The sequence below is a fragment of the Eleginops maclovinus genome, chromosome 8 (assembly GCF_036324505.1).
Source record: "Eleginops maclovinus isolate JMC-PN-2008 ecotype Puerto Natales chromosome 8, JC_Emac_rtc_rv5, whole genome shotgun sequence".
In the NCBI taxonomy this organism is placed as follows: Eukaryota; Metazoa; Chordata; class Actinopteri; order Perciformes; family Eleginopidae; genus Eleginops; species Eleginops maclovinus.
This window is the reverse complement of record NC_086356.1, coordinates 6,698,746-6,725,512: the sequence shown is the minus strand read 5'-3', so window position 1 is coordinate 6,725,512 and position 26,767 is coordinate 6,698,746. Positions and strand designations below refer to the sequence as shown.

Sequence of the window (26,767 nt, the reverse complement as noted above, 5' to 3'; positions counted from 1 at the left end):
TTGTGCCCACGGCTGTCACGCAGTAAATTTCCCCGAATCAGTTAGGTATGAAATTAAGTTTTGTTAATAACTTTCTTTATCATTAAATTGAGCAGACTATAAGCGTTTGATAGCCTAGAACTTTTATCACAGTTTAAGCTACAAGATCAAGCAGCCTCCAGACACACATCAACCTGAGCGCCTGTACGCAGCCTCAGGGAAACTGTGCCATCTTTTAAAAAATGCTCACGTCCCTCCTGCAGCCCCAGACTGTCTCATTGTTTACAATGTAACAGCTCTACACTCTATAGATTTGAATTCTGCATTAGAAATTATCATATAACCTCAAATGCATTACAGATTACTATAGCCGGTGTTTCCCCTGACACACATTCACACAAGGACGAAAACTAGAATTATCTAGTTGGAAAAGATTGCTCTCTTCTGAAATTGAAATCCTTAAGTGCATCACCAATGATCCCCAAACAACAAAACCATCCATCTTCCAGTTCGCTGGAATAGCAAATAGTGAAGTACAAATGGAAGGATACAATTTGAATAAATAAACACTGAATGTGTTAATCTACCCAATCACCAGTTGCATATCAGGCTGTAAAACACATGTTGTTAAAGTACTTAACAACAAACCAGAAAAATGTTGCAAGGTTAGTTTTTGCACCTGTAATCACGTCCTGTTTTGATGTCACAGTGTACTTAACCCCACCCTACATATAGTCCTACATCATTGCAACAAGAAACTGTGAAACTTGGAGCAGATTACATTGCTTGTTTTAATTTCCTGTCGACCTCAGTGGTGAACCTTTTAAGCCACTAATCTAAGACTTTAAAAAAAACTGTACGTCATAAAATCTGCAAAGTTATTTATTTTTCATACAGGCTTTACAAACTGCAAACCATGGGGCTTTTTTGTGGCCCTAATTTGCCTGAGATGCCACACACATGCTGTCCTAATCCCTTAATTGGTTGAGGTTTTTCGGCTTCAAACTATACCCAAAAAAATGTTACCTGATCTGTGTTTTTTTTCCATCTTGTATTTAAAGTCATCTCCTAATTTCAGGAGCTATCAAAGTGTCAAATGTGATTTTAAATACAAGAACTAAAAACCTTACACACAAACAAAGCATTCCCCTAACGTATCATGGGATAGCGTTTTGTTGACCAACACCATTGCATGTCCACCAATCGATAAAGTCACTCGAGTCTCAACCCAGAAAAATGGCTTTTATTTAACACTGGCTAATATGAAGCAGAAGGGAGGAGAGACATCCTAAACAGTGATAAACCTTATAAACCCAATTTGAAACATGTAAGGTCTACCTGTCTTCTTCTCCCATCCAGTTTAACAGTCCAACAGTGACACCTGTTGGTCACGAGTGGCGCTGCACACTGACCATGCTGATCTGGCGCTACAAACACTCAAACAGCATAAACAGGAGCATGCTCTAACACAAAAACACACATTAAAGTGGTGTTACACACAGTACAACCCTCCCTCTCATGACACACACACATTAAACTCGGTACACAATGTATTATGCTTGTTCTGGAGGAAAGCACAGGAGGTTATTGGGATTCTCCTCATGCCTCTTCACGATCCAGCTGGGGCTTCTCTGCTTCACTTCTCTCTCTCCTTCTATCTTTTTTTCTAGGTCTCTCTTTCTCTTTACTGTCTTTTCATCTCAGTTCTCCATCTATTGATCAATCATTGTTCTCAAAGGAATCCTCGGATGGTTGTAGTTCCTACTGTTCATGTCTTTTTTTTCATCCCTCTGGTGTTTAAGCTACCTATGTTTTTGCCCATTTGTATTATATATATAAAAACAAAAATACACATAACCCCACTCTCTAATTGGACAATTTTATTGCAAACGCATCACTGGGGAATCAAGGATCATATTCAATTTCCTCTCCACACCTCGAGCGATAATCACCCAAAATGTAGTTCAGTTTCTTTTGCAGCTGCCTGGCTTGTTAGCATCTACAAACTGCCCAATATTTCTGGGCTGCTCTGTTGAATAGGAAATGAACACACTTCCTCTGACTTATTGATTTTGTAGCTCTCAGTCCAAACACGGTTTCCATTTCCTCTCTGTCTTGCCTCTGCCACATTTCCTCCTCCTTCTTTTTTTTTGTTGGTCTGGTCCTGTTTTTCTCTGTCCATGCATCAGCAAGAACAGGTCGCATGTACCTCATGGGGAGTTGCACTTACGGGCCTGTTCTGCTTCCTGGCATCAACAACCTCATTTTACATCAAAAGCCAGTGACAGACAGACACATTTTTTCGAAATCCCATCCTCAGTGATTGGAGCATCGCTCGGCTACCGCATTCCAGGAAGTAAAAAAGGCAGATATAGTTGAGGCTTTAAAAAGTAGCAGCCATCCTTAGAGCTGCCACTATCTAAGATATAGGTTTCTGCCTCGCCCACTCTGTGAGACAGAAACTGGACACTGTCTAGCACCACTAGATATCACTTCTTATATCCTTCATGTCCGGATCTATTTTTAAATGCTACGTTTCTGCTTAATAAGCAGAAAGCACCAGGGCTGAATGTTAAAGTCCTCTTCTGCTGCAGATTGGCTCCAATTCATAGGAAAACCATTACTTACTGTGCCAATAATTTGACATTAGACAATAGAAAATGTGAGATTTGATATCAGGTATCAGGTTTGTTGAAGGAAAAATCTCAACTGAATGTATCCGTAGACTGCAGGTGCGTTTTGTCTGCCTGTTTTTATGCACATTTTCAATTAGCCCATAAAAAGAACCTGGGCAAAAAGTTGAGAAACTCTTGAAATATTGGAAATCATTTGTCTATGCTTGGCTGAGATAAAACATTTGGTCTAAATATTTCAGGCAAAATGCTGAAAAGTGCAATGGAAAGAGTTAGCCTTAAATTATGATGTAGAGATTATCACAAAAATGCCATAGCAGTATAAACGATATGATATCTGATGAGAAAAAATCAAAGGTGCAAGCCTGTGAACATAAACCATATTAGGCCTCAAATAACTACAACTCCCAGGGTGCATTTAGGTATCGCAATGGAAGGCTTAAATTAAGGATTTGTAGGAATCTCAAAATAAATCAGGTTCAATGAGTTTACTTTTGCAGTATGGCATTTCTCCCTCTGTGTTTAATAGTGTTTTATTTTCTACAGCTCTGATTGGCTAACTTTTCCTCGCAGTTGGCGCTCATGGGCGTACAGCTGTTGACCACACAAAACTAACTTTTAAAAAAAACATAATTTGTCCAGAAATGTAAATGTTAAAATGTTAATAAGTAATAAAAATTGCCATAAATAAGATGAACCTACACTAGCGATTATCCAGGACGCTCCAGTTAAGCGAAAATGACGATTAAGAAAAAGATTGTTTCTCTGCCTCCCTGCCCCTTCCCTTCTGTTTTTCTGTCCCACTGTTGTACATTGACTCTTCTCTCCCCCTCACTGTCTCGTCTCCTTGTCCTAAACTGCCTTGTTACATCAACCTGCAGCCATAACTGTGTCTTCTCGCCTCCATCACATTATGTCTGCATAATTTTGTGTTCCTCCATCCACTCCAAAGCAAATTGTTTTTCTGCCGGCAGTACAGTAATGCAGTGTGCTGCTGAACATGTTTAATGTGTCCTAGTGCTCTCTCTTTCTCTTTCTCTGCCTATTTCACACCTGGCTGCTTCTTCCTGACTTCCAACACCATACTGCACAACGGTCATTAATTAGAAGGAGAGGGAAATAATATTCACTCTCCAGTAACAGAAGTGCTGCCGGTTCTAGATGTGTCTGCAAACAGTGGAGTGAATATCTACTGAGGCAGCTGTAGCTATATCCCTGTTTTATAAAGCACTAAACCCTGTGATGTTTTTATTTGTCAAGCGATGTTAAACCAAACTAAGGCACTAAGGACAGCTTAAGCACATTTTCAGCTTATTTACGGCTGCCAGAAGCTTTTAAGTAGCGCCCTCACACACTTCAACATACCCATATGGGCAAAAGATATACAAGTTACTTTGTACTGTTTCTTTGAATTATTTTTAGGACCCCCTCAATAATGAAATGCTACAACTTAAGGAGCTATCCTTCAAATTATTCTAAAAATGATTCTTATTCTTATGTATTTGTATATGTTTTTTCAACCCTCACTTTTTCTACTTTGTGGTTATTATTTGTATTATTATTTATCTGTTGTTTCCAATCCGTATTATTATTATTATTATTATTATTATTATTATTATTATTATTATTATTATTATTATTATTATTATTATTATTATTATTAGGATTATTATTATTATTATTATTGTTCTTTTTTTCTTAATTTTGTTTTATTATTATTATTATTAGTATTATTATGAGTATTATTGTATTGTTTGATTTTATTATTATTATTATTGTTCTTTTTTTCTTAATTTTTAAAAATTATTATTATTATTATTATTATTATTAGTAGTAGTAGTAGTAGTATTAGTATTGTTATTTATTTTAATATTATTATGTATTACTATTGTGGTTATTGTTATGATTTTTTTATTTTTTTATTATGATTATTTATTTCACTATGATTTATTATTATTATTATTATTATTATTATTATTATTATTATTATTATTATTATTATTATTATTATTAGTTTAATGTTCTGGGATTTTCACTCATATTACATTACTAGTATATTACAGGTGTGTAAATGTGTATTTATTGGAAGTCTGCATAACACTGTGTCTTATCAGCAGTATATTAGCTGCCACAATAGCACATTCCCTCTTTTTTAACTTTATCAGCCTCCATTCACTGCCTCCTCTCCCTCAGGGATTTTACCTCGTCCTCACTTTCGTATTTCCGTCTCCACATGTTATCCGTCTATCTGGTTTGCTCCGTCTCTCTCCCTCTCTCCCTTTCTGTTTCCCTGCGGCTTCGCTATGAATGAGATTTTCTTTTCTTTTTTTGTCCGGCTCACTTCATAACTGCCTTGACAAGTCCTATATTGATTGTGTTTGCAGATTAGAATTGATTCCACTCGGCGCCGCATTTTCCTTTCTGTTTGCTTCTTCCTGGTGTGAGGAGCGCCTTTCAGTGTCCATTCATCAAAACGACATTTTGGGTGCTTCCCCCCGTAGGAACGAAAACGATTGTGCAACACTGTATGACCAAAAGGAAAAATGAAAGTAAGGATTTTATGGAGCTCATTAAAAAAGTCTACTCCGTTAGGTTTATTGGGTTTTCTGTTTTCTTCCAGAAGCTAGGACCTCCCCCATACCGTCCTCCAACGCACCACAGAAGGCTGAGCCTCCAGTGGGCAGCGCTGCCAGGCTCTTCACATATTTCTCTCCTTTGCTGCTAGGAATGCTGCTGCTGTTCATGTGGTGAGCACACACACTCACACACACACACCAACTTTGTGCAATGAGTGTACAGCCCCTCATCATTGAATTGATCACGAACTCAGTCATTCAGTCGTATATTGGCAAGTCTATTGAACTCAAGTGCACAGTGTTTAATTGAACAAGAGCAACAACGATTGAGTGAGTTTGTTTTATGACCCAGCGGGGCGTTTCTCTTCATTTCAGCACAACCCCCTGAAGTGATTGAGGTAAAAAATCCAATCCGAAGCTGTCCCATTTCATAAATTTCACACCTTTACTGAGTAAATCCTGCAGCGATGGTACGACTCTAGAAGATGTAGACTATGAATGCTGAAAAGCTCAAAGTCCTGCATCACAGCAACACTCACTGTGAAAGGTGTGCAAACAAGTAGTGATTTTTGCACATTATTGCCAAACAGCAGCCCTGTAATAACACTTTAACCAAATGACGTTTCCATGGTTGCCTCCCCCCCCTGAACATCTGCTGTTGGGCGAGCCAGTGCAGGATGAGCCAGGTTCAGTTGGATGAATATGGCACAATTATGCCAATTTCCACACATACCCTTTACTACAGTGAGTCCAACGAGGTATACTGGTGTTTACACGCAGTATTATTGTTTTATGATGCAGGCCAAAGCTGCTTTATTTTCTACTCATCTGCCGTTCAGAGGGTATACTCTCCTTTTTAATCCTCTACATTTATCTGACAGATAAAGACACCATCTACTTTACATGTTAAGATTTAGCAAAAACAATACAGAGTTAAGGCCTAAATAGACATGTCTATGAGCTTCTTGCGTGGTGCAAACACACATCTACCCCTCTACGTTTCTCAGTGGTATTTTAATTTGGGCGGCTTTCCATTTTTCCTCTGAGCAAACATCAACATCACAGAACACCTTGCTTTTTGTAGTCGATAGTTACTTTGATTGTTCCATTTTCCTTCAAATAACTTCCATTTATTCTCTTCATAACTAGGTAAAGCTACTGGGGGGAAACAAAAGTGTTATCCACTTCCTGTCCTAGTGCAACAGTAGTTGATGTATTTCCTGTGTACCTGGAATTTAGTATTTTTTCAGATTAAAGTGGGCCCTATATGATTTGGTTTTCCATTTCCTGTAGTTTGTTAATTAGGTTTTAGATAGATATGTACTTTATTTATCCCAAAATTGGGAAATTATTTTTTTTACAACAGCAGTGTCAAGTACTCATTTTACGTGATAGGCTAAGGGGCGGGACATGAGCGACACATCTCAAAGCGCCGTGGGATTTGCCTTCTAAACTAAATTCAGATTCAAATTCTGATTGTAAAACATCACATAAGTTGATTTGTTTGATAATGTGCCCACTGGCGTAACACAAGCACTTGGGGCCCCCCTGCAGGTACTTAGACTGGGGCCCCCCACCGCCAAGTGGGGGGCCCCAGTAAAAAGACACTACATTGTAGTGTCTTTCAAAATGCGGCCGGCCGCGGCCGCTCTAGTAGAAATCTAACATGCTGTCGGCGGCCGCTTTGGGGTATAGAGGTAGGGGGCCCGTTCTCATATGAGGGGGGCCGGGGCCCCCCCGCCTCGCGGGGGCTGCGGGGGTATACTTTACGCCAGTGAATGTGCCTGTGTCTCTTTCCCCAGATGTGAATGTCCTAATTCCTGACGGGAGGAGTGGGAGGAAAAACAAGAAGCGGAAGGGGAGGCGGAAGAGGAGGAGGAGGCGTGTCTTTTTTTCTATTTTGCACATGTTTCAAGGATTCAGTGCATTGATCATTTCTGTCCATCACGCAGTTACTCACCGAGATTACTTAGACATGAAACCAGACGATGATAATGCCACTGAGCGTTTTTTGATAAATGGTGACAAAGAAATTTTTCAGAGGAACTTTTGAGAGCGGCTTCATCAACAGCAGCAGCAGCAGCAGCGATATCAGCATACACAGTCTTATATTTCCCCCTGGTGGCTTTGACGGGCCACAGCAGACTCGGTTTGGGAATTCAGAGCAAGAAAAACAACTCCTCAAAAAATCTCCTCTTTTTTTTTTATTCATCATGAATCCATTTTCATCTCTTTTTTTCTCTAATTGCAGCACCGTACAGACAAACACACACATATATAAAGCATTCGTGCGTGTGTTTGTGTGTATAGCACCGTAGCAGTCCCCATACAGCTAAATCATCATGCCAAAGACTCTACTTCAACCCCACCCCAGCCCCCCCCTCCCCCCACCTACAACCTCCCACCTCCACCCTCACTTGACATAATGGTTCCCAAACAACTCACTGAGCTTCCTGAAGCCTGTGTCTGCCTTCATCGTGGGTTCAAAACCTGGGAAAGATACGCGATTGATGTCCGACTTAAACGCTACTTGGGACGAGTCCGAAGAAACCCCCCGTCCCGTTTATGTAAAAACACCATTTCAAAACAAAGCAGACACTCAATCAGACTCTGCCAACGACTGAATCAAGCTGACGGAGCGAGACGTTGTATTCCGATACGCTGACTAACACTTTGAAGAATTCGGTAACCGTAGCGTGGCGTATTTAGACAATTAGCTTTACACCCTGCTTTCAGCGACTGGCAAAGAGGACCTGGATTGTAAAAAAATAAATAAAGTGGATCTGAGACTGAACAAATCTTCGGCCACACACGTGTTTCAGTTGGACGGCGTTTATACGAGCTTAGTTGGTTTGTCATTCTGCTCTGTGCTGTAAAATACAATACAGTTTGCTTTCTAAATCCTGGCAAACATTAAAGTCTTTTTCGCAGTAGCCAATATCACCAGTTAATATTATGTTATTCAAAAAGGAATATTGGTGTGTTTTATTGTATTTTTTTATCTTATGGACAAATAATACCAAGACACATATAGGATTTTAGTTTTTCTTTTTCTCAGACATTCATAATGGCTTAATTCTCCTTGATCCTATTTTGTAAACTATGATATGTAACTTTAACATTGAACAAAAAGTTTATTATTTAATAATAATAATAATGTATGTATTAGCAGTAGAATGTCGTAACCTGTACCTGGGGTCTTTTTTATAGATGTATATACAATGACAGGTTTCAACCATTAAATGTGACCATTTCACAATGAATGATGACACGCTGGCCTCACACTCATTTCTCCTTCTGCACCGATGTACCGTGAATGCAGCATGTCATGGCTGCTGTTATTTCAGGGTGAGATCCAGAGTATCATCTCCTGACAAAGCAGGATGCAGGTCAGGTGTCAATGGAGGGCCAAAAAGGCAATCATTTTTAAAAACATAACTATATTTCCATCGGATGATGATGATACATGTCTTCCTTCCCACATTCTGCCTTAGAAAAACACTGCTTCATTTCAACTATTTCAAATCAATACCTGTGACCTTGCAGAGTAGGTTTTTCTCCCTTTTGGTTTGGTTTCATGCCTTTCTTAACTTCCACGTGTTAGCTTGACACTTAACCATTGATTTCCTTTTACATCAGTCCTTTAAAGGTCACCTATTATGCAAAGTAAATGTTTCAGGAAAAAAAGATTCTCCCTCTTTTTCTCCTGATCCACCTATTTCAAAACCTGTCTGGATATGAGCTGATCATTTGGCCACATTGTGACATCACCAGAAGTATTCAGATCTTGTACTTGAGTAAGTAGAAGTACCAAAGTGTAAGAATACTCTGTTACAAGTAAAAGTCCTGCATTAAAATGATACTCAAGTAAAAGTATTGTAGTATAAATGTAGTGCAGTAAAAGTACACCATTTATCTCTGAATTGCAGTGGAGTCGAAATGCAAAGTAGCAACACATTTCAATACTCAAGTGAAATACTTCTAAAGTGTACTTAAGTGCAGTGCTTGAGTAAATCTACTTAGTTACTTTCACCGCTGGACATCACAACAGTTGTTTGGGTTGGGCAACCATAAGCCACTACCCAACCAGGGTAACACCTGCCCACCTTATCGCCTGAATCTCCTCCAGAGCACCGGTGTGTTTTTTTTTTTTTAAACCAATCACCTCTCAGAGGGGCGTGGCCAGCAGCAGCTCATTAGCATTTAAAGTGTCAAACTATGATAAATGTAAGCATAAGTAACACTGCATACCTTTCACTTTTAGTACATACTGCAGCTGGCTCTAAAAAGTACTTATCCTGTACTGTATGTATTGCATGCATCATTACATTGCGCCTTGAACTTTGACCCTCATGGTCATACATCCATCACATCGTCTCCCTCAGATCTAGCCTCCAATCGATGTGATGCATCTTCCGCTCTGCAGAGAATTGTGGGTCAGGAAAGCCAGAAAAGCATGCATGTCTTTCACACTGCAAAATGAGTTTGGATTTGTATTGTTAACTGTATTTAGTCGATTGATCTAATACAGTTTCAAAATACAACCAAATGCAGTAAGAATTCCTGGGAATTATGGCCTGAAAAAGAGGAATGGAGCGTATGTGATGGCAGCATGATGGTACTCTTTGTGTGTCTCTTGGATATGTAATGATCTTTCTAGACCTTAATGAAAAATACCTCAACATATTTATGTAGTTTAGGCCATTATGTCTTGCTGTAAGGATACCATGTCACCACAAAAGTACTAGGTAAGGTGTTATCAGTCTTCCTATCAACCAATTGTGTTTTTGACCCTCACCCAAATCATTTAGGCTTAAGGGGGTTTTGTTTTGGAGCTGGTGATCCTCTAACTGCTTGTATTTCTTACCTTATCTGTAATCCTCTTGTTCAGATCCAGGCAGTTTACTTTCTCAAATGAATACAGTGCCAACATTCAGCCTTACACATTACACTAGGAAATGAGAACAAAGGAGGTATACGGTTGTTCCAAACTCTCCTTTTGACCTTTAGCTCCCGCTCTCAGTGCCTCCCTCCCTCCTCAATCTGCCTCATGGTCTCTCTTCCTTCTCTCAAGCTCTCTTTCTTTCAATATTCTGACAAGTCTTGGCAGGCTGACATGGAGCGCGAGGACAAATCAATACACCATCTAACAGCTGTCAGCTGGAGTCCTCTGTGTGCAGACAGGAGTGTATCTGCAGCTGTGGGCATTGCATTCATTGCTCTCTCCTTGCTTGTACTTGCCCGTCCCGTGTCGATGAGAACCCAATTAATATTTACAATGACAGGGCATGACATGAACAAGGGGGATAAGGAGACCTCGACGTAAGACTAGTGAGGACAAGTCTTGCCGTTGTCCTTCTTGTCCTTTGTCTTGTGGGGAAAAAAAACGTCTTTACTTGTATGGCTAATAAAAAGCATCATAGGGGCTTGACTGGATATATTACAACATGCTCCCACATTATCCTCTATATAGGAAAGAGGGTGTGCCTCCATGTTTGTGTCCATGTGTGTGCGTGTGTGTGTGGAAATGCCATTCAGAGCCTGTCAGTTCCAACAGCCTCGCTCTACTCTAATGACCAGCTTGACCTTTCACTGATAACCGGCTGAATGACACGATCTACCCTCTCTCTCAATCCGGCCCCCGCCTCTTTAAACACTCCACTCGCTGTCTCTCTATCTTCGCTCTCCATCACTGTTTGCTCTGTGTGTCTTTCCCTCAGTGTTTGAACCTCCATTCACAGTGGATCAACGCATATATACTTTCACTCCATGTTCTAATGCTTCTGCTTTTCCTAGAGAGTTGTCTCACACAGTTTTAAAGCTGCATATACATTTACTCGTGGGCTTTGAGAAGATATATTTGTTTAATCCTAAAAACAATTTTATTTAAACGGAAATTAATTGTTAGCCATGAATCATTGTGCCACCTCCCAGCTTATTTATGCTAGATTACTGTGTGGCTGGAACTAGATAGCTACGGCTAGTCATTATGATTTATATAGCTTTGTATTGGGAGCACCATAAAAATGTATGTTAATGGAAATTCAGGCCACCCTTTACATTATTGCAGGCCTGTTTCAGAATTAGAAGGAACCAGTAATCGTCCCACAGAAGGGAAATTTACATTATGCCATTGTACGTTTTAATATGTACATTTTAAGACAAAGCAAGGGGTCCCTGCTACCTCTCTCTTTTGGTTAAGGTGTTCCTGGAAATACCAACGCATTACATTAACAGGTTTGGCTTGCTTTGTTAAACTTGTGCTCTTGTTTATTTCAAGTGTGTGTTATTTGCTTTTCCAAAATCTGTTGAAACATAGTTCTTAGTTGCCACACACACTGATGAGATATATGATTTTGATTATTCCAACACTTAGCTACCTCTGTTTGAAATGTATCAGTGGCTACTCTATAAGGCGATGCAAGCAACATCTCAGCCATTAATGTACCTTTAAAAACATGATGATGTTACATTTTGATTGGCACTTTCAGACCGGTATTAGTGTAAATATATGTGTCTAACATCATGCCCTTAGTTCATACTTCATTAAATACTTGAGGCTTTTGTCTTAGTATTAGCTTTCCATGAGTTTTATTTAAAAAAGGATGCAATGAAAAAGGTTAACATTTAAAATGTTATTATTATTTAAATAAATGTACTTCTAGGGGTTGTTTTTTATTTGTTATCCTGTGTTTGGCCACAGGAGGGCTGCAGAGAAACTGTCCCCTCCCTGTGCGCTGTCTGTGGTGCTGAAACCTTTACAGTCTCTCTCGCCCTCTCTCTCTCTCTCTCTCTCTCTCTCTCTCTCTCTCTCTCTCTCTCTCTGTGTGCCTCTCTCTCTCTGTGCCTCTCTCTCTTTCTCTGCCTGTCTCCATGGTGCTGAATAATTCAGATGCATGGTATATCCCACTTCTCTAATTTCATATCTCCTCTGTCCTCATGTGGCCTGCAAATCAATTAAGTCCACCATCAAGATGCTCCAGTCTCTTTGCTCGGTGCATGAGCGATAGGTGGAGCAGAGTGTCAGTATGTCATGCTGCATTAGTAAATATTCACCAGTGTTAAAGTATATTACAGGCAAATTGTCAGTCTCTTCTTGTATTTTCCATCACCTCTCATTTAAAATAAGACCTGAAAGGACTGCTAATACAAAATAAAAAACCTTTTGGCAGACATCCTGCGGTGTGCTCGTAGAATACTGATGATGTGTGCCTCTCGAATCAACCAATTACTGACCTGTTCCACCAATTGCTTGTCAGGCTTTAACACAACAAAACACATAGTAGATTATTGGGAATTTAAGTCAGTGCCACAATATGAGATAATGTCATGGTGCCATTCACAGCATTTACTTTAAGGACATTGGTGTCCAAGCTGTTATTCATTCTCTAAATTGTAGTGATTCTCGTGATTGCATTGATCTTCTCTATCTTGTAGAGAACGGACCAAAATGCCAAATATTTCCCCATCACTGAATACAACGTCAAAGGACACCTAGCTTTAATGGAGAAAAATCCAACCACTGATTGCATTTGAATTTCTAAAAAGCTCCCTAATGAGAACATCCTTTTTCAATAAAAACAACAAGAGATTAAACTGAGATGATTTTACATCTTTATTAGACACAACATTGGATTTTACATCAGTAGTGAAAGTTTGAGCCAGTAATATCTTTCACTCAATGTTTTAATATTAGGATTATTTCATATTCATGAAATAGAAATACTCATTTAAGACACAACCATTTGTTTGGGCATATATTGGTCAGTCATGTTATTGGATTCGAGCATTTTGGTGATCCTGAAACTGCTAAAGAGAATACTTTATACTTTAAAATATTCCATGTCTTTTTTTTTATATAACTTTGAAGGCTAGCAAAGCAGTGTAGCGTCAGCTTTTCGACATTGTTCAGAAATGTCCCTCTCCGGTTACAGTAAGATAGTTACAGTGTTTATTGCCCAGTCATTGGGTTTCATTCTGTGGTCTCTTCCACCCTCTAGTGGTGCCCTGAGAAACTGCAGCCTCTATCTTTGTAAATGCCTTGCTCCTTTTATTCTGCCGTTACAAAAACACAAGTTCTCAAATACATTTTTGGGAAATACTTCACAATGAAGATGAAAAACGTTTAAAAGGTAACACTTACAGGTCAGACAAATAACACATATAATAGTTATGTCAGATTATTAAACGTAGCACTGATGCTATTACGAATGTCTAACACATAAACAGTCAATTCTTTTCACCATTTATGTTGTTTTGTTTTTTTTTATCACACATGCTACTTTTAATCCAGTTAAATTCATCATACTCTCTGAAATGTCTTAATAAGAAATAAAACAATAGATCATTTCCCCATTTGCTGTTCAACTCATGACCACGAGGTGGCATTAATGCGAGACCTCCTCGTAAGCCTGCTAACACAAACACCACAGAAGAAGAGTGAAGCCTGGAGGACCGGTCGGATAACCAATGCAGGGCATGGGGTGAGTAACGTTATAATTATCAACCCGCTGATAAAAATGACCTCAAAACATTGAAATCACTTAAAAAACAATAAAATCACACGTTTTAATAGTAAAAAGAACGATGCCATGTTGTGTATTTCACTATATAGCAGATCTAATCGTGACAGCTGGATGCCGCCTACACAAAGCAGCATCTCTCTGTCACTGTTAGCCGGTTAGCTCCCACCTACTGTCATCGTGATGGATGTTATTGTCGCTCTGTAAGAAAAGGTTATACAACATGTCTTTATTTCTCCACGACTTGTGAACGCCAGATGAATACAAAGTGAAATATCTTTATTGGCATCCTGACGACACCGGTTGCTAACAGCAGGTGACTAAAATAACTAGCTAGCTAATTAAACATTCATACTGAGGGGCATCGCGTTCGAAAATGTCCTTTTTTTTTCAAATGCGAGAGACTGCAGCCTGCAGATGCACTCAGAGAGACTGCTGGTTGGAGCTGTCCTACATTTCACTGTATTGCATGAGAGACGGAGACCTATTTCCGTGTTCCCTCTGGGTTTAAAGACACGACATGTCTCTCAGATGAACACGCTGTGTCTGGATGGGAAGGAACCAGAGGATGTTGTCTCAGGGGGTTTGTTCTTGTTGTTCATTAACCAGTGTTGGAAGAGGTACTCAGATCCTATACTCAAGTAAAAGTACAAGTACAAATACTATGGTCTGATAATACTCCTCTACAAGTAAAAGTACAAATAATATGGGCTTATAGTACTCCTCTACAAGTACAAGTACAAACACTATGGACTTAAAGTACTCTACAAGTACAAGTACAAATACTATGGACTAAAAGTACTCTACAAGTACAAGTACAAATACTATAATCTTATATTACTTCTCTACAAGTAAATGTCCTGGTTTCAACATGTTACTTGAGTAAAAGTTCAAAAATATAAAATGTACTTAAAGTACTGCAAGTGAAATGCCACAACATAACCCGTTCCAGAACACTATGAAGTGCAGAAGTATTGAGCAAATGCACTTTAAATAGCTTGTTATGCCGTCTTATATTATTCTGGTTATTACATTATCCCGTTTCATACATGTTAGAGCGCTTTGGTATCCTAGTTTGTCAAAGTGAAAGGTGTAGGCTTAAGATACTGTACAGGTTAGTAGTACAGTCATGTTCAAAGTAACGGTGACTGTGTTACATATATTTAGTTGAGTAAAAAGTAGATAAACCAGCATTAAATGGAAATACTCACGTACAGTACAAATATGTCAAAAAGTACTTGAGTGCAATGCTTGAATAAACGTACTTGTTTACTTTCCCCCCCTGGCATTGACGTTTATTAGAAACAAAAAGGGCAGTCCTCCAGACTAGGGCTGCTGCTGCTTAGGGTGTTTTGTTTTGCATTTTATTTAGCCATTTGTTGTGCTAAAATGCTTGTTTTTATATCTATTTATACTGATTGAAGAGACACCATGAATAATAGTTGGAGCCGCATATATAGAGACATTTTTATGGATTTGTGTACCAAGCACAGTTAGTACGATGTTTTATTCATAGGATTTTAGGCTAATTCACGCACATTAGAGTCAATTTGTTATGTGTACCCGTGTATGCATCTGTAAACAAATATGTATCCCTCTGTTCTTCGCCCCATTCATTTCCCCTCTCCTGTCTCTCCTCCCCAGGCTACCTGACTCCTGCTGACCTTCAGTGACGATTGGCCCACACAGCCATCAGTCAATATGCAAGGATTCTACTCCAAGCTGGACTCGGCCCCGCTGCTGGGGGAAGGCCTCGGAGGAGACGGCGCCCCGCTCCCTCTGAGCCTGGCCGTGGAGACGGAGAAGGCTCAGGCACTCCTTCAGACCTTCAGCTCCGCCTCCCTGCTGGCGTCGGCGGGACTCGGCATGTTCTGCGTGGTGGCGGATCACGGCCTCCAGCTGTCCGTCATCCAGAACCACCTGTGGCTGCGCGCCGCCCTGGACAACGCCACGCACGGATTGGTGGGGCTGTGGTCGTGGGCGGTGGTTATTGGACTGAGGAAAAAGAGTGATGTGTACGAGGTGCTGCTGGCCGGTCTGCTGGCCTCCATCATAGACCTGGACCACTTCTATATGGCTGGATCCCTCTCACTCAAGGTAGACCTGCACGCTCCTGACGGCTCTGAAGACTGGACACATACATAACATCACACATTTGCAAAGCGTGCAATATAATTCATAGGAATTTTGGAGAATGTATAATTTTATGCTACTTTTTTTACAATAAAGTATAGCATTACTTTTTATATTTCGATTAAATAAGAGCTTCAACTTAGTATAGTAGGATTTTGTATGAAAATACTAATTACTTTATTTTTGAAACTAAATAGTCTGAAGGGCTAGCAGTACAACAATATTGTAATGTATTTTTGCTGAAGTACATCCAGAACTACTTTGGGATAACTCCCTCCCTCACTTTTCCTCCAGGCCGCTGTCTCCCTCCCTCATCGTCCTCCCCTCCACTGCTCCTCCATCATCCCCGTCCTCTGCCTCTCGCTGCGCTTCCTCATGTGGATCGGACGCCTCAAAGACGCCTGGTGCTCCCTGCCGTGGATGCTCTTCATCTCAATGGCGACTCACCACGTCCGGGACGCCGTGCGCCACGGCCTGTGGGTGTGCCCGTTCGGCAACACGGCCCCGCTACCCTACTGGCTGTACGTCAGCACCACGGCAACGCTGCCCCACCTGTGTTCTGTGCTCATGTATCTGACAGGGACCAGGGACGTGATATCCACCAAACACGGGGTGGCTATCGATGTGTAGACGTCGACTACACATCGATAGCTGATCTGGTGGGGATAATGTTCTCTGAGACGACTTTTAGATATTCGAAATTACTGGAGAAAAACATTTGAAGGATGAACTTATTTTTTCAGCTTAAATGAGAGAAATGTTGGCGCAGAATCACTTTTTTTTTCTCCGATAAGGATGAGAAAACTGTCACTAGAACAACAAAATATGGGTTCTCATTGGAGTCATGGGTAATAATTGGCTTCTGGGAAAAAAGTGAGTGCCCAGTATGGATTCTACTGCTGATACCTGCGTCCTATACCTGTGCTAAATGCTCACGGAGCGACCCTTTAAAGATTTGTCATCGTTTGCAGAGGCGAGACGCTCTCTGGTCATCTTCCCAACACAGGACCCTGAATCACGTCCTGTCCTAAGAAGGAACACTCAAGGAAAAGTCAACCAAAGTTCAAACCCCCCCCCCCGACACACTTACACATTGTTATCAGTGTCACTCTCACCCTGAGTATGTTCTCCCACTGTGCTTTTAAAATGAATCAGCCATAGTAGTGAACCTTGTGTTGTACGTGAGTTTTAAAGGACCAGGCACATGATTCATCTCTGGCCTCATGGCTCTGCCTCTACTGCTCGGATAACGTCCACTCATAAATAACCGCACCGTTTCCGTGCTAACCATGTCGGCGGTGGTTCAGGATGTGTTATAGCCCTGATTAAGTGTGGCCTCTAACTGAAGAAAACAAAGCTTATTTCTGTTGGTCTTACGTGTCAAAATGTGGATTGGCTCTCATGCTGTGTGGTAAAACAACTTGGGGATTGAGAAGAATTCAGCTTTTGAGAGGTACTGTATTCGAGATGCTGTAAGATTTATATTTTGGCCACTCTCTGCCTCGCAACCGATTTTCATTTACAATTTCAGTTAAGTTTTTTGATTTGGCTCAATTGTTGCACAAAAGCTAAGCAATGAAATGTCTCTTATGTAGTGTATACTGTCATGGCTGTATGACGTCTCTATTTCACATCTATCACAGAAAGGCTAAGGGACCCGGAGATGTGCTGGATTCATATTTTTAAAGTTTTAAACATTCAAGGGAACGGTTTGTTCAAAACGCCAGTAATGTCTTTATATGACTTGTTGAATTAGGAAATATTAAGTGATAAAAAATGGTGCATTCACTTTCTGTATATTGTTCTACTGCAGTTTTGGTTTTGCTACTGTGATGAAATGATTGATACAATACATGCTGACATATAGTGGTGAAGCCATGAGTTGAAAAAGGACATTTATTTCAAGTATGTATCATGTACAAGACAAACAACATTTAGAGGTAGGAATCATTACACTGCTTTACTTTCATTCCTTAGTGTTTTATACATGGTGCATAATATGTGTGAGTGGATTTAGTGACTTTTAGGAACTTATCAAGTTATTTGAATGTCATTTTCATTGTAAAAGGGATGGGGGGGCTGCTATCTTTTTGAATTGGAACCGAGTGGAACTTATGCTTAATCACTTTTAATTTTTTTTGTTTCCATTTGAGTTATTAGTTTTTTTGTGGAGCTGCTGGTGACGTAAGGTCGCAGTGATGCTTTCTGTCCACTAGGTGGCTGCAGTGAGCTTCAATACATCTGGTGTTAAAGGTTGAGAATTGCACAGAAAATAAAAAAATGTGCTGAATTTCAGAAAGAAAAGGGAACTTTGTGGTTGCCATCCCGCTCTAATTGCCAGTGTAATTTTAAATATTATTTGCTGCTCATGTTCAAATGTTAAACTTTGTTTATGCAATATTGAGTTGAATTTTGCACAATTTAATTTATTTTTTGTTTCAAATGATATTTTTACATGTGTTGAATGTGTTTGTATGGCAAAGGTTTCAATAGGACCAAAGTATAGATAGATAGTCATGATAGTTTTAATGTAGTGTCATTTTTTTCTCAATAAATTATATCCTATGTATACATTCTGTGTTTGTGAATCAATATAGGTTTGGTAAACTTGTGATGCTTTTATTTACTGGAATATAAGATTATTTGTTAAAGCATAGCAAAACATGGATGGTTTTTATCGAGGTTCCACATTATGACACTATGTATACGAATTACACATGTATTATGATTTCTTTGTGACTAACTATACTATGACACGGTTATTGAACCCTAGTCTATTCAAGCTTTTGATTAAATATTACGGAAGTTTTGAACAGTATTTTTTATGGCACTATGCTATGACATTTGTGTGTTTCTGTGAATATGTTGTTGCTGAATAGATTGATAGATATGGAGCCAGAAACGGGGCAATATTCGAGCGCGCAAAACAAGCTACTCACGAGCGAAAATGTGCTTTTACACGCATAAAATGACCCGGCAAGGCTACGCGGGCGTGTCATACGGACACCCGGGTGCAAATAGCATTGTTAGAAATAGCATTGTTAGCTTCGGACGCCTGGGTGCAAATGGCATAATCATATATAAAATCATATATTTTTGTCATTTCTACACGTGACCACAATGAGTGCAGCTGTAAGAGCTACATGAAGGCACTTATCAGGGCTGTAGGAGCATGTGGTGGCGAATATGTAGAGCTATTGTGCTGAGCTGTTTCTGCTAATTGGGAACATCCTAAATACAGCAGGAAGGAAGCAGTTGGTCTGAGTCAGGGGTTGCAATTCCACTGCTTGAAGATAATAAAAATGGCACATATTTCTCTTGTCTTCAGCCTCAACTGGATACCGAACATGTTTTCCACAACCACACAAGACAGAATGCATGACAACATGTTTGCATATGGGAAGTGGAGCCAGGCAACTCAATTCCAGTTAGATCTTAAAAGAGTCTTTCATAAAGACAACAAAGGTCGGTTTAAACATTTGAGATACTTCAGACACTGTCACAATCAGACAATGGCCGCTTACTAAAATAGACTCTAAACAGCCGGCTTCAGGGGAAACTGGCCCAGTACCAAGGGCGTGAGAAAGAGATTTTTAAACCCTTCAAACACTAGTTCATCGCTTTAGAATAATTGCAGTTGTCCAATATGTTAAATGTTTGGGACACTTGCAAAAATGAATACACAGAAGATAACCCCAAAGGGCTAAAAGTGTGATAAAATAGTATTTATTTCACAGACATATACAAAGAAAGGAAGAAATAACAGCTTATGGTGAAATCTGTCGTACACATATAGAAAAAAACACTATGTACATCTGAGAATGGATGCCTGAGCGTAATTTAAGAACTAAAACCAAGGCTCCATCTGTCATCACATACAGAGAGAAATAGAAAGAGCACAAAACACTGAGAAAACACCACAAGAGGGAAACAGAAAGGTGGCAATCGAGAGTCACACACCACAGCCAGAAAATAGATTCATCTGAACCGGAAATACAGGATTGACAGAGTACTGCACACGACCCGAATCAAATTCAATCAACAGGATGGTTTATCAAATTTGAAGCAGTAACGTGTATTAAAAATGCATTGTGAATAGAGTTACATTCTTGTTGTTGTCCTGTTTTGTTTACCTGTGAAAAATAGCTATTCTATGTTTTAAATGGCTCTCCTAATAGCATGTAAAGTGTTGAGTTGATCTCATGTTAACCAGACCTTTAAGGCTTGGAAAAGCATGGGGGAAAATCTATTACAGATCCAGGTAACAGAAGTCATAGAGATTGGAGGAAATGGTTGGCGACTTAATGTTGGTTGAAAAGACAAACACTTGCATTTCTTCATTCTTTACATTGTAACGTTTTTCAAACCCAATTTGAAAGGATAAATTACAGGTGTGATTGAGAATAGTTTTGTTGTTAATACCCCTAAAGTGTAAAACTGTTTTCACACAAACTGAAAGCTTCTGTTGTTTAGAATTTGATCACATGTCAAATAAACATTTAGAATGGTTTGTGAAAGTTGCCACTGGGTTAGCCAGAGAGAAAAGTGTCTTAAAGGTAATTGACGTGACAGAAATGACTGAACATTAAAGTGAAGACACGGATGACAGTAAACACATTGTCCATACAGTAATGGTACAGTAACACAGCTTCATATAACTGGGGACAAAGACACAAATACACAATGTTGGGAAGCTTCTCCAGACATTGTTTATCTCAGTCATTTAATTAAAATATTAAGGTTTTTCTGTCTCCTCTTTTGGGATTTTACATGACCATTTCTAGCCTCCAAAACAACCTAATATGAAGAATTGACTAAATATTTAGTGTCATGAGGAAGATGTATTTATTTGAGATTATTTCCAAACCAAATCAAATGTTGTTTTCAGTAAAACGCTCAAACAGGTCGGCTAATTTGTCCGTTACAACGCCCCTAAAGACTGAGGTAAACCATGTCTGTGAAACCTCCCTTGATAATGTTTTTTTTTCTCTACATATAATCATCATTTATAATAACATACATGAAATGTATTTTTTAAAAGTGTGATATACAATAATATACAAAAAAAAAGAGCTTCAACTGGATCCATGCATAATATGTGGAGCTAGCCTGGGAGAACACACAGTCGTCAAACAGGGGAAAGTTCGGCTTTTGTTTCCGTCAGTTTATCGTTCAACCAATCAATGAATCAGCTTTAGATCAAATAAAAACAAAGGACAACGAGAGAAATAAATGCATGTTTTTTGTGAGAGCCTGTACCTTCTGTCTGGTGCAGACGGGGTACAGAGGTTCCAAACTGAACCCGCTGACTACTGTGGATGTATTTGGGACTTTTCGCGTGGGAAGCAATTATTCATTTACCTCAAATTGGTGAGCCGACACAAGTTCAGTTAGTGAGAGTTGCTCTTGTCAGTTCATCATGTTCATCTCCTAAAAAAAAGATCTAATTTAGCTACATAAACTGTTATGAGTGAACTGACTACTTGGTGAAGCCGATAATTCAAATCCAAAGACCATAATGCCACTCGATGTTTCCTAAGTAACGTTCCAAGGGTGGCGAGAGACTGGGAGCCCAATCACCGTGTGAAAGAACCCATTTCAAAGCTAGCTGTGTTTTGGTTTCTCCAATTAGTGTGATGCAAAACAAAGTGCTTAATACATTTTTCCCGCCAATAAATGAACCAGCTTGTTGTCATGGATTTTCTAAAGGTGGATTCAAATGACAAGCGGCTGAACGACTGTGTTTCTATAGAGAAAGCAGTTCCACCCGACTAGGTGGAATGGCTACCATCGGCATCGCAAACCGCTCAAATTTGCGCCCAAAGTTCTTTAACTCTAGACCTAGTTACCGCTGACATTTCGACACCCATCCAATCAGCTCTTTGTAGTGTTGGAACCGTAGAAATGAAACTTAACTGACTGTTTACTGGAGGCCATGCGCCCAAGCAAAGAGAAAATTGTGTATCCTGTGAATGCAGCCAGAAAGGACTGCTGGATATTCATTGTCTTTAAATATATTCTATCTAGCTACATATCTGAGTGATGTCATGATGCTGGTGGTTTGTGAAGGCCAGAATTTCTTCTCTTAACCCCATCTGTGTCTTCTATTCACACATTCAATAACGGTGGATGGACAGAAAGAGGTATAACAAAAGATCACCTGTGGAGGCAATAAAACAATCATGCAACATATACTGTAGTTACTTGTCATAAATGAAATGAAGTCTGGACAAGCAAACCCCCCCCCACCCCCCCCACCCCGGATATCATCCTCATGTCCATCCCTCAGGTGAGGACCTTTAATGCCCCGATCTGCTGCTTTGGCATCAGATACACACACTGGCAGTTACGCTTCCTTCACAGCATTGAGTCGGTCGATGTCATAACAGATTTATCTCTTCTCACGAAACAAAAAATGAAAGAGTGTGAGGAGTCCTGGTTGGTGGAAGAAAGAAAAGTTGTCCCAGAAAAAAAAAATCTCCCCCTTCCCTGAAAAAAACCCCCCTATGTTCTCCTTTTTTCGGCAGCTGCACTTCCTGTCGTTGCATGTTGCTTAAAGAGTTCAGAAACATGGCTCCTCTCAAAAAGTGTGGGAGGGGTCAGTCACCTGAAGCAGCAATGGTGGTGGGTGAAATCAAATGTCCTGAGGGTCTGTTTTCCCTGTCCTGTTGATAAGGACTCAGCTGATGCATTATGGGTAGTGTGACCTCTGAATATGTCCAGGGAAATGTTATCCCTTCAGTCATCTTACTGTGTAGCTTTACCCTGCTCCACAAAGTTTTGGGTTCATCCATGTCCTTTTTTGGATCCTGGCTGATGCATTGTGGTTAATGTAGTTCAAGACGGACCATCAGCTTGCTGCGGCGGTAAAGGCAGGCGCTGACTCTTCCATTGGAGCCCTGGAATAGGCTGACAAGGAGACGATGGTTGAAACCAACCTGAGAAGAGAGAGGGAGAGAGAGGTCAATTAATCCGAAAATAAATTGAGGTACAAAGAAAAATTAGAGGTTTAGATAAAAAATATAAGAGAGACGTGAAAGAGAGGAAAAGGGAACTTTAAAAACATGCATAAACCATAACATAATTAAGCACTGCCTTGACAGTTCAGAGTTAAATAACAGAGCGGAATGAAAGATATGCAGGCTTTCAGGGTTATAATCTGTGTGTGTGAAGGTGTGTGTGTGAGTGTGTGTGTGTGTGTGTGTGTGTGTGTGTGTGTGTGTGTGTGTGTGTGTGTGTGTTAGGGTTATAATCACATGTTGGCTGGCTATCTGAAGGTTGGACTGAATGTTTTATAGCAGCTCTTTGAATCCTGAGTTCTTACTGAGGCAGAGCTTCTCTTTCTCACTGCAGTGACGCCCATGTGAGGGCATCTCGTGGCACTATAATAAATCTGAAAGTGACACTTAATTAGGATTTAATTAGCTCCACCGCAGAGACTGCCATCCAGTGCTCCGAAGCGATCTGCCAAACAAGCTAAACTGAGAACATAAGCCGCAGTGTGTGGCAGTACGATGACAACCGAACATATTCACACACTAAGAGATGAGTGTCACAAAATGCCAAAACTCGAGACAAAACACAAAAATAGAGTTTGAAAATGATCAGTGTCTCACATTAGATTGGCATGGACTTCATCTTGAGCATGGAGGAGAGTTCCTGTTTGGTCACGTGGTTACGCCGCCTCTGCCTCACCCTAGAAATATACAAAAATAAATTAAAGGAGACAAAAAAAGTGTCATACACATACAAAGAAGTAGAGTAAGACCACACAACTGTGGCCTGTGGATGTGGGATATGTGTGTGTGTGTGTGTGGGTCTTACCACACGACAAAGATGAGGGAAAGGACGGTGGTGAGGATGACCACGGAGAACAAAACCAGCAGGATCACCAAACCAACATTACCTTCGTCCTCAGGACTCAAAGAGTCTGAATGGGAGAGAAAAAAAACAGGGGGGGGGGGGTCAGCAAAACAAGAGCGGGATGCAGAGAAAGAGAAAGAGTAAAAGGAGGAGAGCTCACTCAAAGAAGGAATGTTACAGTAAAATTCAGGACGAATAAATCTAAGACATGGTTCCTACAGCTTTTAAAGGGCCTTTTTTAAAGAGGCCATATTAAGCTCATTATCCGGCTCATATTTGTATTTTGTGACTCTACTCTGACATGTTTACATGCTTTAATGGTCAAAAAGGTCTTTATTTTTCTCGTCCTCTCATAAAATGTAGCCTTTGTAGACCATGTACATGCACACAAACCTATACAAAACACTCCAGGAAAGGGGAAAACCCCTAAAGGGCCTCTAAAAGCCTTTTTTAAGATCCCTAATCCCACATTTACAGTCTCTTAAACCCCTCATCTAAACTGTTTCTATAACTGGAATTGTGAAAAAATAACTTTATTCTCTACACCCGCAGCAGTGTATGTGTATGTGTATGTATATGTTTTATCTGTTTTGTTTTGAAAAGAAGTAGAAGAGAACAGCATTTTCCTTTTCATTCATGTCTGTGAATGTATTGGACACCAGGAGGACAACAGGATGTATATACATATTGTAGCTGAAACACAGGATTATGCTGTGACATCGTAAGGAGTTTATTAGAGTTCAATCATACTCCTATCATTGAAAACAACAGTTCAAATAAAACATTTCCCAAAGGAATAGGATGGCAAAATAGGATTGAGTCTGATAAGATGCGGTCCACTCATGTCTTGGTTTTTGTCTGAAATCAAAATGCGAAAAAATGTCGTCTTTTTTTTCACGCTCCCTGTTTGTTTGCCTCCGAGTGAAAAATTGCAGTATATGTGTGTTCCTAGGTTTAATTACTCCCTGGTGAGAAGTTCATTTTAAAATGTGCCATAATGTAGTGTTCACACAAACATGCATTTATCGCACTGAGAGGAGTAAACAACTCTCGTTCACACACACAACGAAGACGGAAAAAACTGCACAGCCACACATTAACGATAAAATGTGCAAAAAACACACAAGGATTTATGAGCACATCTGCAAATGACACACAAAGAAGACATCTGGGTCACAGCAGAGCATCTTCAGCGAAAACTGTGTCTATTTCTATCCTTGTACATGCTTGTTGTGTGTTTCCTGCATGTGTATATTTTAGCCGTGCATGTGTGTGAGCTGTACTTGAGTTTTCATCCAGGGATCAGTCTGTAGAGAACAGAACACCCTGCAGGAACAATTTACTGCAGTTATGTGTCATTTGGTGATGAAGGCAGGCACCGGTACTGCTCTATCTGGAGTATAACAAGGGTAAATACTGGCCTGTTGCAGCAGTAATGAGTGACAGGGTTCAAAGAAAGGGGGAAAAAGATACTAGCCTGCTGTTTGACTCGCTGTGGCTCATAGATTACATATCAAACCCAACAGTTAGATCAACTTGACTGTTGTAGTGAATTCACTTTAAGAACATAATGGATGTTTTCCTTTTTGAATATTTTAGTGCAGTGGTTCTCAACTGGTGGGTCGCGACCCAAAAGTGGGTCGAGGACACATTTTGAGTGGGTCGCAGAAAATAAAAAGTTGAGAGGAGAAAAAAAAGAATTGCGGAAAAAAAGTCAAACCTTTATTTTGAAGGCCGGAATTTCTAGTACAGTAGCGGTTTGACTGGATGTCACAGAGAACAGAAACGGTTTTGAAAACGGCTGTCAGGTAGTGATCATCTTCTCAGTAAAACATCTTTGCTGATTCTTCTCGAGTCTTCTGGCCAATCAGAATCAAGATTACGGCATGTTGCTGCAAGTCCCCACGGAGAATGACTTTGCGGTAGAACTACGCTTTATGTATCCATGTCATTTAAACTGTGTAGGCTGTCTTTGATTTTGACCCACAGAACCATGGGGGCTATCTACCCTTATCCACAACTTAAAGTAATCTACACAGCCGCTCTCCTCTCTCTCTCTTCCCTCTGTGAGGAGCAGCAGCTTCAGCTGGCAGGACAAAGTAACAAAAGATAAATGGCCTTAAATATTCTTAAATATGCTGGGTAATAACAGATGTATTTCTTTTCTTCTCAAGAGTGAACCCGAATGCATAGTTTACATGGTGGTATTTCAAAAGATCTCAGGGGTTGGGTTTTCAACATGTCACATTTTTCACATGTGGTGAGTTTCTAGGATTGGCTCCAAATCTGTTTTAATACAAAACATATTTTCCATTTGTATTTCGTGAAGTTCAATTCTGATTCCAGAAAACGGGATGACCATCACCAGTTTAATCTTTTTTAAAAGCATACTTTAGTTCTGTGAAGGGATATAATCTGCCTTGCATGGCATGTATATATACAGTATATATATGCAGTGGTTCGAAACTTAGGGTCGTGATTGATTGACGAAGGAAAAAATGGGTCCTGAGGCTTGACCAGTTGAGAACCACTGGTTTAGTGGGTGCATTTCATTTCAGTGTCAAAGTCTACAAGAAGTAGTGCAGCTATAAAACACATACAGTGGATATAAATATCCCAAATATAGCATCGTAATGATCATTTAGAACGACTTACCGTCTGTTTTTGTAGTGGAGGTTTCCATTGTTGTAAGGCTGGGAAAGAAATCTTCATGAAAAGGGTCCTCTGGCAGGAACACCTCTGCAGGTTCTGGGGTGGAGACACACACACACACACACACACACACACACACACACACACACACACACACACACACACACACACACACACACACACACACACACACACACACACACACACACACACACACACACACACAGATGATTTCTAAGGATGTTATGAGTGGGAAATTGCTCGATGTAGGAATCAGTTTTCTTCATCATGCCTTCAGTCATTGAAAAATAGCCCAAATGTCTTCTCATTGGCACCACATCGTATCTCTGTTTTGCTGCCCTCCCTTCTCTGGCAGTTTGTTTTATTTGCTTTATTGCCAGGCATAGTG

The 26,767-nt window shown here is 40.0% G+C and overlaps 3 protein-coding genes across 5 annotated transcripts in view; 2 read left to right on the top strand and 1 right to left on the bottom strand.

Moving 5' to 3' along the window:
- cntfr (ciliary neurotrophic factor receptor) overlaps positions 1-8,451 on the top strand; it is a 213,303-nt gene extending 204,852 nt beyond the window's left edge. For 2 of the 3 annotated variants that reach the window (XM_063888900.1, XM_063888899.1), the window contains 2 exons: positions 5,233-5,359; positions 6,991-8,451. In XM_063888900.1, coding sequence (XP_063744970.1) covers positions 5,233-5,359; position 6,991 — 128 coding nt within the window. In that variant the 3' untranslated portion in view covers positions 6,992-8,451. The remainder of the gene's footprint in view (positions 1-5,232; positions 5,360-6,990) is intronic. The other variant, XM_063888901.1, reaches the window with a different exon arrangement.
- Positions 8,452-13,621: 5,170 nt separating this feature from the next.
- Positions 13,622-18,416, top strand: tmem267 (transmembrane protein 267). The gene is made up of 3 exons (XM_063888909.1): positions 13,622-13,671; positions 15,355-15,807; positions 16,138-18,416. The coding sequence occupies exons 2-3, from the start codon at positions 15,412-15,414 to the stop codon at positions 16,471-16,473; spliced, it is 732 nt and encodes a 243-aa protein (XP_063744979.1). The 5' UTR covers positions 13,622-13,671; positions 15,355-15,411; the 3' UTR covers positions 16,474-18,416.
- A 1,137-nt stretch (positions 18,417-19,553) lies between these two features.
- il11ra (interleukin 11 receptor subunit alpha) overlaps positions 19,554-26,767 on the bottom strand; it is a 50,975-nt gene continuing 43,761 nt past the window's right edge. Inside the window, exons 9-12 of the mRNA XM_063889634.1 lie at positions 26,362-26,454; positions 23,668-23,773; positions 23,460-23,539; positions 19,554-22,781 (exon numbers count right to left, since the gene is read on the bottom strand). Of these exons, the coding sequence (XP_063745704.1) occupies positions 23,461-23,539; positions 23,668-23,773; positions 26,362-26,454 (278 nt within the window). The 3' untranslated portion in view covers positions 19,554-22,781; position 23,460. The remainder of the gene's footprint in view (positions 22,782-23,459; positions 23,540-23,667; positions 23,774-26,361; positions 26,455-26,767) is intronic.